At 47.1% G+C, this 17,109-nt stretch overlaps 1 protein-coding gene across 6 annotated transcripts in view; it reads right to left on the reverse strand.

Moving 5' to 3' along the window:
- Nucleotides 1-17,109, reverse strand: part of LOC138451751 (putative methyltransferase DDB_G0268948) — a 336,692-nt gene that overhangs the window by 153,054 nt on the left and 166,529 nt on the right. For all 6 annotated transcript variants that reach the window (XM_069604928.1, XM_069604930.1, XM_069604927.1 and 3 more), the window contains one exon: nt 7,575-7,675. In XM_069604928.1, the coding sequence (XP_069461029.1) occupies nt 7,575-7,675 (101 nt within the window). The remainder of the gene's footprint in view (nt 1-7,574; nt 7,676-17,109) is intronic.

Genomic DNA, 17,109 nt, shown 5'->3' on the forward strand with positions numbered 1-17,109 from the left:
TGCTCCAGAGAGTCTCCCGGCAGTGGGCAAGTCTTTGCCGTGAAAATACCGCCCAGCCAGTAGTGACCCCTGCTAATTGACCACGCACCCCACTCCGGAGAGTTTGGTGGTGCAGGTGGCTACGGCCCCAGCAAAGCAGGCGTCGTATCCTACCATCCCTCCCGATAGGGACAACAAACGTTTTGATGGTTGGGCGAAGAAAGTGTTTTCTTCAGGGGGTATGGCTCTTCAGGCGGCCAACTCCGTATGTGCCTTGTCACGTTTCACGCACACTCTGTGGAACTGTATTTCATTAGCGGCTGAACATATTCCCGAAGGGGACGAACGGGATGGTTTTCTTGCTATTATTCAGGATGGCAAGGATGCCATGTGCGAGCCCATTCAGGCGGGTTTGGACATGGCAGACTGTGTCAACCGGTCCATGGCGGCGAGCACCGTGATACGCAGGTTTGCATGGTTGAGGAAGTCGGGGTTTGCTCCTGATGTGCAAGCCAGGCTCCTCAACATGCCCTTTGATGGTGAACATCTTTTTGACAGCAAGGCTGACAAGAGCCTTGAGAGGTTGCAGACCTCCAAAGCTGCAGCGAAGTCGTTGGGCGCTGCAGTCCGCCAACCTCCGCCTTTTCGTCCTAGGGGACAGCAGTGGAGGGGAGGTTCCTTTCGTTATTACCCATCCTTTAGTAAAGCAAGAGGAGCTGCAAGTCAAAAGAAGCAACCGTAGGAGTGCCAGAGGTGGAAAACAAGGTACTCGAGGTGCCAAGGCCGCGCAAGCAGTTGCCTCTTTGCCCTCAGGCGACGCCGCAGCCGCTTCTGCTCAGTCATGAGGCCCATGCTTCGCCGTTTGGGGGAAGGCTGGCGCAGCATCTTGTAGAATGGTGTGCCATTACTTCAGATGTGTGGGTTCTGGAGATCATAGCCCACGGCTACTGTCTTCCTTTCCGGCAGAGGCCTCACGACAATCCAGCATGGAATCTCTCTTCGAAGAGTTCGGACCCGCTCCATGCGCAGGAAATTCAATCCCTGCTGGAGAAAGGCGCCATAGAACTGGTGCCTGTAGCGGAGAGGAACTAGGGATGTTATTCCCCTTATTTTTTTAATTTTGAAGAAAGACGGGGGATTGAGAGCCATCATGGACTTGCGCGATTTGAACAAACTCCTCAGGAAGGACAAGTTCAACATGGTTACTCTCTCTCAAGACCTCCAGGCCCTTCAACTTCAGGACTGGTTGGTGTCTCTCAACCTCAAGGAAGCTTATTTTCATGTGCCGATCCATCCCAAGCACAAGAAGTACCTGAGGTTCGCGGTTGGCGACTCGCATTTTCAGTTTCGGGTCCTGCCGTTCGGATTGAACTCCGCCCCGAGGGTTTTCACCAAGCTCATGGTGCTGGTGGCAGCGTATCTCAGGAAAGGGGGGGGATTCACATCTACCCCTTCCTGGACGATTGGTTGATCAGGGCGCGCTCTCCCGAGCAAGTCCTGGATCATCTGTCCGTCACCTGCCACTTCACAGGCTGGGCTTCTCCTTCAACTTTAAGAAGTCCCACTTGACGCCAACTCAGCGGCTCCAGTGCATCGGAGCAGTGCTCGACACGTCCCTGGGGCAGTGTTTTCCTCCCCAGGTGAGGGCTCATCACATTCAGCAGATGGTGCACAAGTTCTAACATGCCCAGAGTCTCCCTGCGTTCGAGTTCTTGAGATTGCTCGGCCTCATGGCATCCTGCATTCTTCTGGTGCCAGAGGCCAGGTTGCGGATGAGATCTTTGCAATGGGCACTCAAGCTCCATTGGTCTTAGTCCTCCGGCAGGATATCGGACCCTGTTCAGGTGCCGTCCTCAGTTGCCCAGGACCTTCTGTGGTGGGCCGTCGAAGGCAATCTGATGAAGGGGGCTCCTTTTTGGCTACCCTTGGCCGGAGGGGACGATCCTGACCGATGCATCCCTCACGGGATGGGGAGCTCATGCCAACGAGTTGACAGTCAGCGATCGTTGGCCTCCATCGGAGTCCAGACTCCATATCAATCTGTTGGAGCTGAGGGCAGTCAGGCTTGCCCTGAAGGCTTTTCTGTCGACTGTGTGAGGAAAGAATGTCCTGATTCTGACAGACAACACTGTGGCCATGCACTACCTCAACAAAAAGGGGGGGGGGGGCAGAGTCACTTCCTCTGTGCAGGGAGGCCATGCAGCTCTGGTTCTGGGCCATCCAGCAGGAAATTTCGATCTCGGCAGTTAATCTGGCCGGAGACGAAAACGAGACGGCGGACGCTCTGAGCAGGCAGAGCACGATCTTGCACGAGTGGGAGCTGACTCAGGAGATTCTCTTGGAGTCTTCCCCCTTTGGGTGACCCCTCAAGTGGATCTATTCACCTCCAGTGTCAACCGGAAGTGCGAAAGGTTCTGCTAGTGAGAATTTCCTCCAAACCGAGCCTTAGGGGACGCGTTCGTGGTGGAATGGTCCTTCCCGCTGCTGTACGCGTTTCCTCCAGTACCCGTCATTCCGCAAGTGCTGAGGAGGTTACAGAGGTTCGGTTCCCGGATGATCCTCATTGCTCCGGCATGGGCCCGGAGGACGTGGTACCTGGAACTTCTGGACTTGTCCATCTGCCCTCCACGTCGTCTTCCCTACCGAGATGATCTACTCTCACGGGAGGGGGTCAGGTTCTCCATCCAGAGGTCAGATCCCTCAACCTTCATGCATGGCTTCTGAAAGGTTGAGGTATAAGGATTGGGACCACCCTGAAGACGTGATGGAGGTGTTGCTTTCGGCCAGACAGCTGGCAACAAAGTCCCTGTAGCGTTGCCGTTGGAGGAAGTTCTGCGACTGGTGCAGGGTTCAGAATGTGGATAATTTTTCATGTGACATTCCTGTCGTTCTGTCTTTTTTGCTTTCTTTGGCCCACAAGGGCCTACAAGTGGGTACCATTAAAGGTTACCTGGCGGCGCTGTCTATATTTAAGCGCTCGTCTGAGGAGTGTTCTTATTTTAAAATCCCTTTGATTTCTCAGTTTCTGAAAGGGCTCACTAATGTGATCCCTCCGTCACCTTTCCAGGTGCCCGGTTGGGATCTGAAACTTGTTCTCAAGTTTCTAATGGGTGCTGCCTTTGAGCCTTTGCATTCTTGTCCTTTGAGACTATTCACACTTAAAACTGTTTTTAGTTGCGGTCACTTCCGCTTGCAGAGTGAGTGAGTTACAGGCACTTTCAGTTAAGCCACCCTTCACTGTGTTTCATAAGGACAGGGTTGTCCTTAGAGTTCGTCCTTCCTTTCTTCCGAAGGTGGTGTCGGAATTTCATTTAAGCCAGAGGGTTATTCTTCCGGCATTTTATCCTCCTCCACATCCTGGTAAGGAAGATGAGAGGCTCCATAGGCTGGATCCTAGGAGAGCTTTAAGCTTCTACATTTCCCGCATGTCCCGGGTCAGAGTGGACGATCAACTCTTTATTGGTTATGCTGTAAGGCGTTTGGGACAAGCTGTTACTAAGCAGACTTTGTCTAGATGGATCATCTTGGCAATTTCCGAATGTTATCGCTTGGCGGGTAAGGACCCTCCGGTAGGCTTACGGGCCCATTCTACCAGGGGTATAGCTGCCTCTACTGCCCTGCAGAGGGGTGTTCCCATTCGTAACATCTGTGATGCAGCCACCTGGGCTTCGGTCCATACTTTTGTACGTCACTACTCCCACGATTCTATCAGGGGGCTGGATCTGGCCTTTGGCAAGGCGGTCCTTTACTCTGCAATTTGACTGGGCATTCTAAATTTGTATATTCCAAATTCTTTTCCCTCCTCCTTATGTTGGTACTGCTTTGGGAGTCTGTCACAGATATGGAATACGTCGAAGGACCCAATCCCCTCGAAGAACAAGTTACTCTCTCACCTGGTAACGTTCTTTCGATGGGATGGTCCGACGACGTATTCCATATCGCTCCCTCCCTGCCTACCCCGCTACAGAATTTCTTATGCGATTGCAGCTTACGTTTCCTTAAGGCTTTATGTGGTCATACTGGCAGAAGATTGGTGCCACATGTTCTGGGAAAAAACTACAACTGAGGCTACGGGCGTAGTGCGTCCTACTGGTGCCGACGGAGGAGGTCCTCGAGGACGGCGTATCGACGTCATTGACGCAGACGCCTTAAGATTTTCCGAAGCAGCACAGCTGTGGTGATTACTGTCATAGATATTGAATACATCGTCGGACCATCCCATCGAAAGAACGTTACCAGGTAAGAGAGTAACTTGTTCGTTATATAGATAAACAGTACAAGTCTATTATAATACTATTGCACCGCAAGGTAAAAGTATGTAAGGTATATAGTTATAGAACTGTACACAGTTTAGCTATAGTAATACAGAGCAAGGTAATAGTGTTAAATAGGGCAAGTGAATGATTGCCTACAAAAATCTAGTTACAATAGTGCAATGGCGATAAAAGGCAGATAAATACAGCGTGGTACCATAGAGAGCAATACAATAGTTTGGACATATCAGTAGCAGTGAACGTAATGGCACATAGACAAACAGTAACTCAGAGATGTTGAAGAGAATGGGGTGGGTGCCGCAGAGTGCAGCTTGGCCGCATTAACAAGTTTCAGCGTGTTAGTGGCTGAGGCGCTTTTCGGAGTAACAGTTGAACAATGAGTAAAGGTGGAGGTAAATTTCAATGTTTCACATATGCTGTGCTGGCTTATCTCAAGTGTGTGCAGAGGCGATGATTATTTCTCTACAGGAGCAGGAGGCAGAAGAGTCACGTTGCTGGTGCACAATGAGCAAGAGAAAGGTCTGTTAGTTCCCATGAAGCTCATGCAGGCTTAATCATGGTACAAGCATGTAAATAGGGAAGTACTTGCTTACCGTAGGTGCACACTGGTGCAAACAGGGGTAAACGGGGCCTTGTGTGTGGGCCTTAGGTGGGAGGGCGGCATTCGCCTGCCGGCTTCCAATTGGGCCGCTTTTCAAGCTAGGAGGGCCAATCACAATGGTTACACAATGATTACACGCGACAAGCACAGGAAGTCAGGCACGGCTCGGGGATCAGCTGGATAAGGCCGCAATTTTGCAACGGCTGCAGTAATGAGGGAGCAGTATGGTCACTGCCGTATGCGTGCCTCATAACATGGTCATCCGCAGAATGATATTACAAGATGCTATTTTGCAGAGACATGTAGCATCAATCAATCAATCATCAAATTAAAGCAGATTGCGAGTGTTGCAGATAAAATTGGTAAATGTCATCGCTGGCACGTACTTTGCAGATTGTGGCACCCTGATTGGCTTACCTCACGTGCGGCAGATTTGTGGGTCTTCCGGTGTCCTCCATCAGGTGTTTGGAATACAGGCCTCAAACCTATTCCTGATCCATTCAAAAGTGCCTGAAGGATCTGGAGGTGGAAAAGGTATTGGGTCCTGAGGTAGGGTCTTAGAGAGGGTTAGGGTATTCTTCCTGGGGTCCAAAACGAGCAGATTAGCTTCAGAAACATTATCTTGAAGCCCTCAAAGCCTAATCGTTGAGTGGCAGCATTTTTGGGTTGCCGCGTCTTTCAGCAGTGATGTGCCTTGGGACGATGAAGATTTAGAAGAAGTGCCCGCTACAGAAGTAGATTTAGCGCTGTGCGTAGGTTACAAATGGGGTAACGCAGAGGGTGTCGAACCGCGAAGTTCGGCAGGCCCAGTCAAAGGTTTTGACAAGCCTGCGGCCGTACAAACTTTCCTCGACGGATCCGCCGGGGAGTTTGGGGGTTTGTGTGCTTTCAAACATGGGGTGCAGGAGTGTCCCTGTCGCCGGGATGCAATTTCCCCATAGCACTGCTGGCCGCATGCCTGTCGGGGCCGGGGATGGACACGTGGGTGCGCGAGGGCTCCACAGTGAGGTCAATGGCCTCTGAATGGGAGCCACGGGTGCCGACGGATTCATCTGATGCGCTGTCACAGGTGGGGGAGAGACTTTTGGCCTGCATGGCGTACCCCGCCCACTGTTTCGTACGCCTGTCTTTCAAAGTGTTCGGTCGAAAGAGCATACAGGCTTTGCACGAATGCTTGTCGTGGTCATGAGGGAGACACTAATTGCATTGGCGACGGGTGTCTTTCCAAGGGAAATTCCTGTTGCAGGACAGGCAAAATTTAAATGGATTCCTGTCCATAGTAGAGGGAAGCGGCAGTCAGATCAAGAGAAAAGGAAGAGAAGGGATAAGAGAAAGTCGTTCTCAAGGAAGAAACTATGAGGCCACGTGGTAAACAGTCGCTGAGCAGCCCAGGACAGAACATTGCAGACAGGATCAAGCGTCACCAGCCATCGAAAGTCACTGAAGGCAAAGCGAACCACCGAACATCAATGAATTATTGCCAATTTAAGAATGCAATATAAAACTCTTATGAGCTCTGCATTTTTGCGACCAACTAGGTAGGCTTAAAAAAACTATCTGTGGGACCTCAACATGTGAGGGATTTTGGGTACACTACACGTCACGAAAAGTGTTACAGTCACGTCCATGTCGATGTCCCTTTTGATCTTCAAAAAAAGGGATGCAATACTCCGCTATTACCACTAGATGTTGGACTATATGCACAGCATGTGATTCTAAGTAGATACACAAGCATCAGAAACTAAGTTACTCGACCTGCAGGACTAGTGGAATGTTAAAGAATTTGTGAGGCCTGACTGGGATATGTTATGATGCACTTTACCCTTGGAAACCTAGAAGCAAAACACAGTTGGATATGATACACTTAAAAGCAAAACAGTGAGATCCAGCGTGATGAACTTCACCCTGTGAGACTTAGAAGCAAACACAGTCGGATGTGATAGAATTTATCTTGGGAAACCTAGAAGCAAATCATAATAGGGTGTGGTGCAAATCTCTTTACCCTGGTAAACGTAGAAGCAAGCACAGGGGGATACTATACGATACATGTTACCCTGGGAACCTTAGAAACAAGACCCTGTGAGATCTGGTATTATGCACTTACCCTGGAGGACTTAGAAGCAAAACACAATAGGGAGTTGTGCAATAACATCTACAATGGGATATCCAGAAGCATGCTTGCTGTATAAGGACACAACATGGCAGATGTGGGTATTAAACCTGGGGTGGCAAAAGAAGCACAAAGTAGGAGTTTGCCCCATACCGTTTTGAAGGAGTGCTTGATTGAGTGGTTGTCACTGCGGCTGGGGTGCTACGCTCACAGGAGACAGGACACATCCTTAGCCTCTCCCCTTCACCGGTTGGCCTGGCAAAGCTGCCCTGCACGGATTGGCATTATGGGAGTTGCGGGTCATATGACCCCTCACACAATCCAATCAGGCGCTGGGTATGGGATGGAGTAGCAACGGGGGCAGAGTGAGAAGGGAGAGGAAGAGGGGCTTGTTGGAGTGCTGGTAAAAGGAGCAGAGCACAGCAGTATCGCTTAGCCTATAAAGGAGTGCTATGCAGATTTTCTTACCAATAGATGGAGGCCCACCTAGACACCCTGAATGGCTCAGAGGATACCGATCTACATATATGCTTAGAAAGCAGATGTTAGAATTTCCAAATAGGCTATGTTCAATTAAAAAATGTCACAAACAAAGTATTTGTTTCCCCACCTCTCTTTCTCTGGAAATGGAATGGCATCAAATATCTCTTTGTAGCCCGTCTTGACATGGTGGATATTAACACCGCCAAATTGTAGAAGCAATTCCTCCACCTGTAACATGCATAGACAGAAAATGGCTTTTAGATGTTACTTAGCTTATAGTAATGCTTATTTTACAGCATGTATGTAAGGCTTTAACACATAAATGGTTGCACAAACATTTGGAAGACACAAAATAGGACATTTCAGAATTTTCAGATGACTTGCAGTAATTTTCAAGGGAACAGGTTGAGTTGTCTGATCTAATTTGACTGATATTTACCTGCATATTCTTTTCAACTGCCTCAAAAAATCACATCTTAAAAATACTATGCAGAAGTGTGAGGAAAATAGCACAAATTAGAAGCTTACTTTTCTGTAACAAGCAGCATGACAAAATGCAAGGTCTGACCAAACACATAAGGAGGGTATTGCCATCCATGTCAGTTATGTTGTGTTACTTAGATTTATAACGCGCACGTACACCCGAAGGCATCTTGGCGCGGGCATACTCACAGTAGTACAACATCAATCTAGTGGACTAATGAAAGAGCAGAGTTTTTAACAAGTGACGTAAATGCAGGTGGTTTGTGGTAAGCCTCAAAGTTAAAAGGGAGACCATTCCATAAATTACCAGCGGCCACCGAAAAGGCTTGACTGCCCGCTCTTTGAAGGCGAAATAGGAGGACAACGACCAGACAGTCACTGCTTGACAGAACGAAGAGGGTGGCCAGAAATAAAAGGAGTGAATTTATCCCACAAGAAATCGGCACCAGCCTGGTAGTTATGCGCGGGGAACAAGACAGTGATTTAAAGACTATTCTTTGTTTCACTGGGACCCAGTGCAAAGAACGTAGCACTGGGCTAATGTGGGAACCATAAAGGGTAGCTGTGGCTGTCCGAGCAGCCAGGTTCTGCAGCAGTTGCAGGCAATGGATTAGGCCTGAGGGCTGGGCCAGGTAAAGAGCATTACAATAGTCCAGCCTGCTGGAAATAAGAGAAGCTATAACTGGAGGGGGACGAGAAGGAGGAAGAAAGGGCAGGATCTTCCGAAGGACTCTCAGTAAGAAGTGGCCAGTCTGGCACGCTGCACTCACCTGTGACACCATGGACAGAGAAGCAGAGAGATAGACCCCAAGCTTTTTAACTACTGTCACTGGAATAGGAAAGTCACCCAGTGAAGATAGCCAGAAGGCCGAGGACCAAGAACAAGATTCAGAGTAGGCGCCCACCACCAGGACCACAGTCCTAACACATAATCTGGAAAGTACCCAGAGCAGGACACACAAGAGATCATAACCTGTAGGCTGCTTCTAGGCAGCTACTTAAAGAATCTTAGCACAGCTTGTTATTAGTGGGGAATTTTTTGTTGATTAATTCTAGGTGGACCGAGGCATTCCCGGTGGTGAGGGGGGAAGTCTGAGAAGTTTGCTTCTAGCTTATGGACAGAGAAGGTTTCGAATGAGCAGCTCTAAGCAGACAGCCGTAAGGAGGTTGAGGGTCATGTGACCAGGGCCTGCCACTCATTCGCTCTGCCCACCACCTATTTCTCCAGTCCTCCTTAGGTGTTCTCAGCAAAGGATGGACAAAGACAATGAGCTCACCTGTTTGTTCCTGATGGGGCCAAGGGCCAGACCTGTTAATCTGTATTTCACCTACAAAGCAGTCGCTACTACTACTATTTGCCCAAATACAACACCATGCGTCTCCGCCCTCCACAGCCTAGTCCCACCATTGCTATGGTTCAAATCCCCAAACACCTTGGGCAGTCCCGGCAAGTTACCCTATCAAACCTCATCGAGATCGCTGTTGCCTCTATCCAAAACCCATGGACCACACACACATGCCCTTTGATACCGATCAATGCTCACTCAGCAGTCGCTCACGCTGCAGATTGCCAGCGTCATCTCATACAACAACCTTGAAGGCATCTTCATCATAAAACTATGGTTTACTCCATCGTTCCCCAACATTTTAGACATCCTCCTACACCCAGTCTACTGCATCCAACATCCCGACCACCTAGGAAGGTTGGAGGTGTAGTGGAAATCATCGCCAGGAGCGATTGGCCATGCTTCATTATCCCTTCTCTCAGAATAAGCTTGCTCGAATCACTCACCTGCTGGTTCCTTTTATCTCACAAGGAATCCATCACCTTACACCTCATCTGCAGACCAACTCACAGGAGCGACTCTTTCTTCATCAACATATCCAACATACTCTCCTCTGTAAAATTAGCCCCCACTTCTAATGTCTTTTTCTGAGATTTTAACCTCCCCAAGTTAAACACCAATAACCATAGTCAAAGCAGGATTTTCCCATTGACAGGAACCATGGACCTTGAGCAAATTGTGCTCTCCCACACACACACACACACACAACAGACAACACCCTCAACATAGTTTTTATATCATCCGCCCTCATCACCTGCACAGACCCTATCCTACCAGACTGGTCTGACTAAGCCAACATCCCACCGTCCATTACCCACTCGACTATGTCCCAGAGAGTTTGGGATAAATGCCCCCTCACTCAGCTTCTCATTCAAAACCTTCCTGGTCCATAAGCTAGAAGCAAACTGCTCAGACTTCCCACCTCACCACAGGCAATGCCTTGGTCCATCTAGAATTATTCAACAACTCTGTTGTAAAACTGGTGGGCACACATGCCCCTCTAAAAACAAGCTGTGCTAAGACCAAACCATCTGCCACTTGGTACAACCCTGAACTTGGCTGCAGCAAGCCCAGTGCCCTAGAGAAACAGTGGTGCAAAAAACTAACCCTGGAGATTTTACCAACCTCAAATCTCTTCGCACCAGCAGGAAAATCCTGATTACCAAGGCCAAAGCTGCTTACTACTTCACCACTATCACTGCAAACTAACAGCCGTAAAGCCCTCTTTGTAGTAGTAAAGCATTGTCCAAAACCCTCAACCAACACAGCGGCTCCAGCAATTCAGGAACAATAGGACTGAATCAACAACTTTTTTTATTGCAAATAAATAGACAAAATCTAACAAATCACTAAATCAACCCCCTCAGCATTAGCACACCTCAGCATGCACACTTCCCTTCTAGACCAAATTCTCTCCCCGCTCTTCCCCAGACCTACCAAAAACACTCGCCTCCTTTCAACCAACCCTCTCCTCTGACAAGATCATCCCAGCCTCCAACTTTAAACAACTGATGTGCCGGCGCTTAATACCCTCACTAGCATCATTCATTCTTCCCTCACTGAAGTATCATTCCCGCACACCCTCAAGACTGGTCTCATAAAACCTCTTTTGAAATACCAAACCAAGACCCCAGTGACCTGGCCAACTACCAGCACATTACAAACCTCTTGTTCATCAGCAAAATGTTGGAAAAAGTGCTTAACTACACCTCCTAAATCAGTTGGGGTTCTGCCCCAAGTGTAGCTTCGAGACAGTCACCATGCAGGTGGTAGATGATGTCCTCCAAATCATGAATAAGGGTGACTTGTGCCTCCTCGTCCTCCTTGACCCCTCTAATGCATTTGACACAGTCGACCACTGCATCTGCCTCTCCCTCCTCGCTGACATGAGGGGATACTCTGGCACTGTCCTGTCTGGTTTTACCTGCTATCTCTAGGGAAGACACCAGGCCATCCAGATGAACATGTTCCTTTCTGAATGACTCCCAGTCTCCTGCGGAGCCCCTCCTCCCACAACATGCCATCCTCTCACCAATCCCAATTAACCTTTACATGGAGACACTGGGCACACTCCTTAAAGATCGAGATAAAGGCATCCACCAATATAAGGCCATACTCTATTGTATATTAGTGTAAAAGGCCACAGCACATCAGTTGTTTCCACAATTACCTAGCTATCATCCAGTCCTGAACTTGTCCAAAAATGGCCTAATGAAATTCACCTTCTGAAACTCTCGGATTTATCAAAATCATTAGGCTTCACCACTGAGAGCAGCCTGGCCTTCCAGAAATGGGTACCAAAGAAGGCACAACAAGGCTCTTGTGGTCTTGCAAATCAACGGGTAAAACGTCCTCCTGATCGGGCTCTTAGCCGCTCACCTGGCTCCTCTAAAAGCAGTCCACCACATTGCAGAGCATTTTATAACGGGTGCTCAGAAATGGACTGAATCACCCCCATCTGCAAACAACCTTGGCTCCCACTCCGGCCAGGATACTGTTCAAGACTGCATCTATCATCTGCAAAGCGGTCATGAGTAGCACACCAACATACCTGGTGGCTAAGCTCCACATATTTGGGGACACACACTCCTTGCGCAGGACATCGACCAACCAGTTCAAATCAAAGCTTGTCTGCAAAGCATGGCTTTTTCAATACCTGACCAAGGACCAACCCGAATAGACGCACAGACTACAACTCACACTTCTGCTCTACAGTTAAAAGATGCCAACCCAAACGCTGCCGAGTAACCCCATTTACAGCGCTCTGCTGCTCTTGAGCTAGGTCTTGAGCTGCTTTAACTAGCAAAATAACAATAAAAAAATAGGTCCAATAACCAAGAGGCAAGCTGTACTGCAGATTAAATAGCATTTTCCGGACAGGAACCCATAAAAATGCCATGCTAAAAATGCATAAGTCATTAAATGTTTTGATGTCAAAATATTTCAATGCTAAATAGCTTGAGAGCACATTATTTCCATGACAATAAATAGAAGGAACTATCTAGGTAAGAAGGCTGGACAACTACTCATTCCTTTCGTTTTTCAAGACAGAAGAAAAAGGAGGACAAAGTAGAAAGAGTCGGTAAAAATCACAATTTGAGCATAGGGAATAGTGTAGGCCTCATGGTGACGTACAAGGAAAGTAACATGACAATCAGCAAGTTTAAGAATATTTCTGAGGCTTTACAACTGCGTGTCAAATTTTAAACACAATGCAATATATGAAAGTATTTTCAGAGATCCTGTATTATGGACTTTTCTGGACTTAAAATGGTTAGTTGATGAGGTGATGCACTGATTGTAAATGTGGTGAGCATTCATAATTGATAATGCATGTTTTTTTTGATTATTGGTCAACGCAAACCTAAATGCACAATTAAAATGGATGAGTGAAGGATTCTGAGGCGGCTGGTTTCTTTTTTCACTAAGGTTCTTAATGTATGCCTCTAATGCATGCTAGTAGGCAAGCCGATCAAGAGTCCAAAACACCACATTTTATTTTCAAAATATGGATTACAATGGTGCATTTCATAGTTAAAATCGTTTCAGTAGGGTTACAGATTAAAACACTCGAAGGACACCAACAAGTACATTTCAGGAAGTCTTTATCCAAAAGAAATGCGAGTAATGTCAGTGTAGTGCACACTTCTCGATGTCTACAGCCAAACGATATGCCAGTATTTTGGCAACGTAAGCAACTTTTTTTTTAATGCAGATTGTCACAGAACAGGCCATTAATGTCACTGTTAGAACACAATCATGTTGGCTGCACCTGAGAATACCAGTATTGCCACTATAAGAAGACTGTTGTATTCTATCTCTGCCAATATATGCCAGTATTGCCAATGTAAGAAAATACTCATATTTTGTGATAAATGATCCCAGTATTGCCACTTTAAGACCACACTACATTTATTCATTCTGGAAGGACTGGAATGCAAAGTCAAGGCTGTTCTACCAGATTTTATGTGGTCAAAATAATTGATTGGAAGGTCTATGCTGCTTGCGAACCCTCGTGGGAACCTGACTTTCAAGTCCATGCAACGTGTCTAATCCTGCAGTTTTTCCATTGGTAGCTGTGAAAACTGTGTGCCTTCCGAGCTTTGGGGGAGGGCAAAGTGATAAATTAGCAGGGCACTGAAGGACCTACCCACATTGATGCTTTAGAGCTGATTAATGTCCCTTTTCCAGGTGTTCAGTCATATGAGCGCAAACAACCTTTCCAGTATGTGCATGTTCATAGTACCACCACTGCATAGGTTCCACACATACACAAGTTATTTTCTTCTGTCATGGCAATCACCAGAGCGGAACACATCCTAATTTGGATGCCTTGTACATGAATAAGAATGCTACTGCTACTGCTCTAATAGAAGGCACATTACAATGCAACCTGTCATCCAGGGATTCAAAAACTCCTTCCTCCGATAACCACTCCTACCTCCCTGCCTTACTTTGCTGCCTCTGTTCTGGTCTTCTGTCTGGCCCGATTCCCCAGCTGGGTTCTCTTCTATGGGTTGTTCCCGTTTTTCTGCCCTCCCTTTTTCATTGGCCATTTCCTCCCTACCCAGTCTTCTCCTGTTGGTGGCCCTCCTCAGCCTTGCATCAATATTTTCATTCTAACCTCTATTGTTTCTCTCATGTCAGTATGCCAATTCTTGTTTGGAGGAGCTCTCATATTCCTGCATCCTCCTCCATTTGGCCATTCCATCCAGTTGCCTCGACATTTACCTCAGTGCTTGCACTGCCCATCACCACGTTAATAGTGGGCAGAGCATTCTGTGGGGTTGGAACGATTGTATCGTCACAGGCTTAGTTATTTAGTAGCTAGTCTAGTTGCGGCAGGTTGTACACCCATTCTCCTCATTGCAGGCACATGTTCGAGGGCATCGTAGACAGTCAGCCGCATCAACGCTACAAGCAACCATGCCTGAAACCGCACAGCTTGACAGCTATGGAGTATTCTTAGAAGTCCAAGCATCATAACCTACACGCTTCCTACCCCCAGCTCATACACAAGACTTCAAACTACCACCATTGCCACACCAACTAACCAACCCTATCCAAGAGCTGACCAGAACTAGCCAGCGCCTAACCACCCTGCACAAACCTAGCTTCAACCTACCTTGACTGATAGCCACTTGAAACAGAAGACTGGCAACCCGAACAACCAGCCTCACAAAGCACCTATCCTCATCAACTATTCCATCAACCACTTGGAGAAACACACATCTAAACCCCAGAATTCCTTGCTATGTCTCTAAGTCATCTAGTCACCACACATACAAGTCTAATACTCAGAACAAACTGACCTATGGCCTTGCTAGTCAGTCTAGGAATGCTCCCACCTTAAAACCTAGTAAACCTAACCTTTAAACATCGCTGCAACCACTAAAGTCAGACTCCTCTCCTATACGAACACAAATCCGCAACCTGAAAGCAACCACACTCCAGGGTGCCCTCATCAATGCCAGGTCACTCCAGGCACATGCCCTAGACATCGCTGACCTCATTACCGCCAATAAACTCGACTTCTTAGCCATTACTGAAATGTGTCTCCATGCCGCGGCAGGCCCAGCTCTCTAGCTCACAGTCCTAGAAAATTACACCATCTTTAGGACTGACAGACCTACAACTGAAGGTGGTGGAGTAGCAATTATTTCCAAGAACACCCTCAACATAAGGGAAATCCCCAACCTCACCCTCCCATCAGGTGAACTACTGTCCATTTTAATTGCCTTATCCCCCACAGCTGCTCTGAACACACAATTTATCTACAGGCCCCCAGGTCCGATATACTCATTCGAGGAAGATGTAGCGCTTTTGCTCTCCTTAAATACAAAACCTAGCTCTCAAATGTTACTACCGGGAGACCTAAACATGGGCTTCAACGACCCTAAAGACAATAATGCCTTAGCCCTGGCCAACACCATCACCACAGTAGGCTTCATACACCGGATCAACAACCCTACCCACATCAAAGGTTGCATTCTCGACTGGCTAGCGTACCTCAACTGTAATACAAACATAATATCTAACGCCCAATGCCCTTGGTCCGATCATCACATCACATTTAATGTCACCAAAAACCCGGGTTAGACACCCCACCCCCCCAACCCATGGCACCAGCTGCCTTATCCAGAAACATCTGAAGCATCACAGCCAACAACATCCTACCTCTGCTCATCCCATCACGGTACACCATGAACCGCGGATGAACGACCCCTCAGCCATGGTTGATAAATGCAACCAAACTGTCCTAGCAGTCATTGATGAAGTAGCACCCCTAGCCCTGCGTAAAGCTAAACCTTTAGCCCACCTTAATACATGGTACACCCCAAACCTAAAACGCCTGCTCGGCTCAAAAAGAATGGCTGAATCCAACCGGATAAAATGTCTGATCGATCTGAATAAAGCCACCTTCACTGTTGCCTCAAAAAATTACAAGCAAGCTATCCTTCAGACAAAAAGTGCCACATATAATGAGAGAATCTAGAACACAAAATCAGGGACCAAGGAACTATATGCCACCAATTAAAATCTGCCTCAAAGACGAAAGTTGGTGCACTGAAATGCAAAAGGCCCTCCTTGATAAAATACCCCTAATACAATCAAAAATCGCAAAAAAACAACAACAAAAAAAAATCAACCTTAAACTAGCCTAACTTCACCCCTAATCACACTAATCATGAAACGTGCATGCTTTTCGTATAAAAAAACAATCTCAAATGAGGAAGTCTTGAAAATCATATCCAGCCTCAAACCATCAAGATTCCAAGGGGACATCTGCCCAGCTTTGCTTATCAAAGACTGTGTGCCTGAGTTGACACCGTTCATCACTAGACTAATCAATGCCTCTTTTGAAAGTAGCACAGTCCCATCCAACCTTAAAGACACCTGGGTCCTTCCTCTACTTAAAAAAAAATTAAACAAAAATACATTCTAGACCCTAACATTCCAACTAATTGCCAACCTATAACCACAATGCCCTTCCTACTCAAAATTCTGGACAGAGCAGCGTATCTCCAGATCCAGAACCATCTCAAAATCAATAATCTCCTTGGCCTACGCCAATCCGGCTTCCGACCAAGGCATGGGACTGAAATTGCATTACTTGACCTAAAAATACAAATGGACTAGCTGAAAGATAATGGCAACGCAGCTCTCCTCTTGCTCGATCTCTATGCAGAGTTTGACCTAGTCAATAATAAAATACTGCATAATCATCTAGCGCCAGTAGCCTACATCTCACCAAAAGCCATCCAATGTATACAGTCCTTCCACACAGACAGAACTATGAGAGTCTTCTCACCTAGCTCAGCAGCTGTACCAGCCCCAGCAACCTGCGGTGTACCGCAAGGTTCTTGCATCTCACCTACACTCTAATATATTCACAAAACCACTTTTCGTCCGTCTAGATGACTGGTGCATCACGTATACAAACTACGCAGACACTCAAATTCTCATACCCATTTCAGGCTCCGACTCAATCACTCAACACAATTTATCAAACCATCCAGGCCTGGATGTCCCAACATCGATTATGTCTTAATGATGAAAAAACAGAACTCCTTCTCATAGGCTCACAACATTGTCTTAACAAACGCTAACTCCTTCAAAACGTTCAATATAGACGGCAATATTGATTCAGCTCTAACTATAACTAAACAAGATAACGCCAGGGCATCTGCGGCAGCCTACACTTCCAAGCTCATCACTGCTTGCAGGCCTTTCCTATCACCTGACAGCTGCTAAAAAGACTCACATCTCCATGATTAGACAGAACATCCACTGGCTAACTGTCCAGAAGAAAATCATGTTTAAAACACTAAC

The sequence above is a fragment of the Ambystoma mexicanum genome, chromosome 1p (assembly GCF_040938575.1).
Source record: "Ambystoma mexicanum isolate Mex_15411 chromosome 1p, UKY_AmexF1_1, whole genome shotgun sequence".
NCBI classification, from domain to species: domain Eukaryota; kingdom Metazoa; phylum Chordata; class Amphibia; order Caudata; family Ambystomatidae; genus Ambystoma; species Ambystoma mexicanum.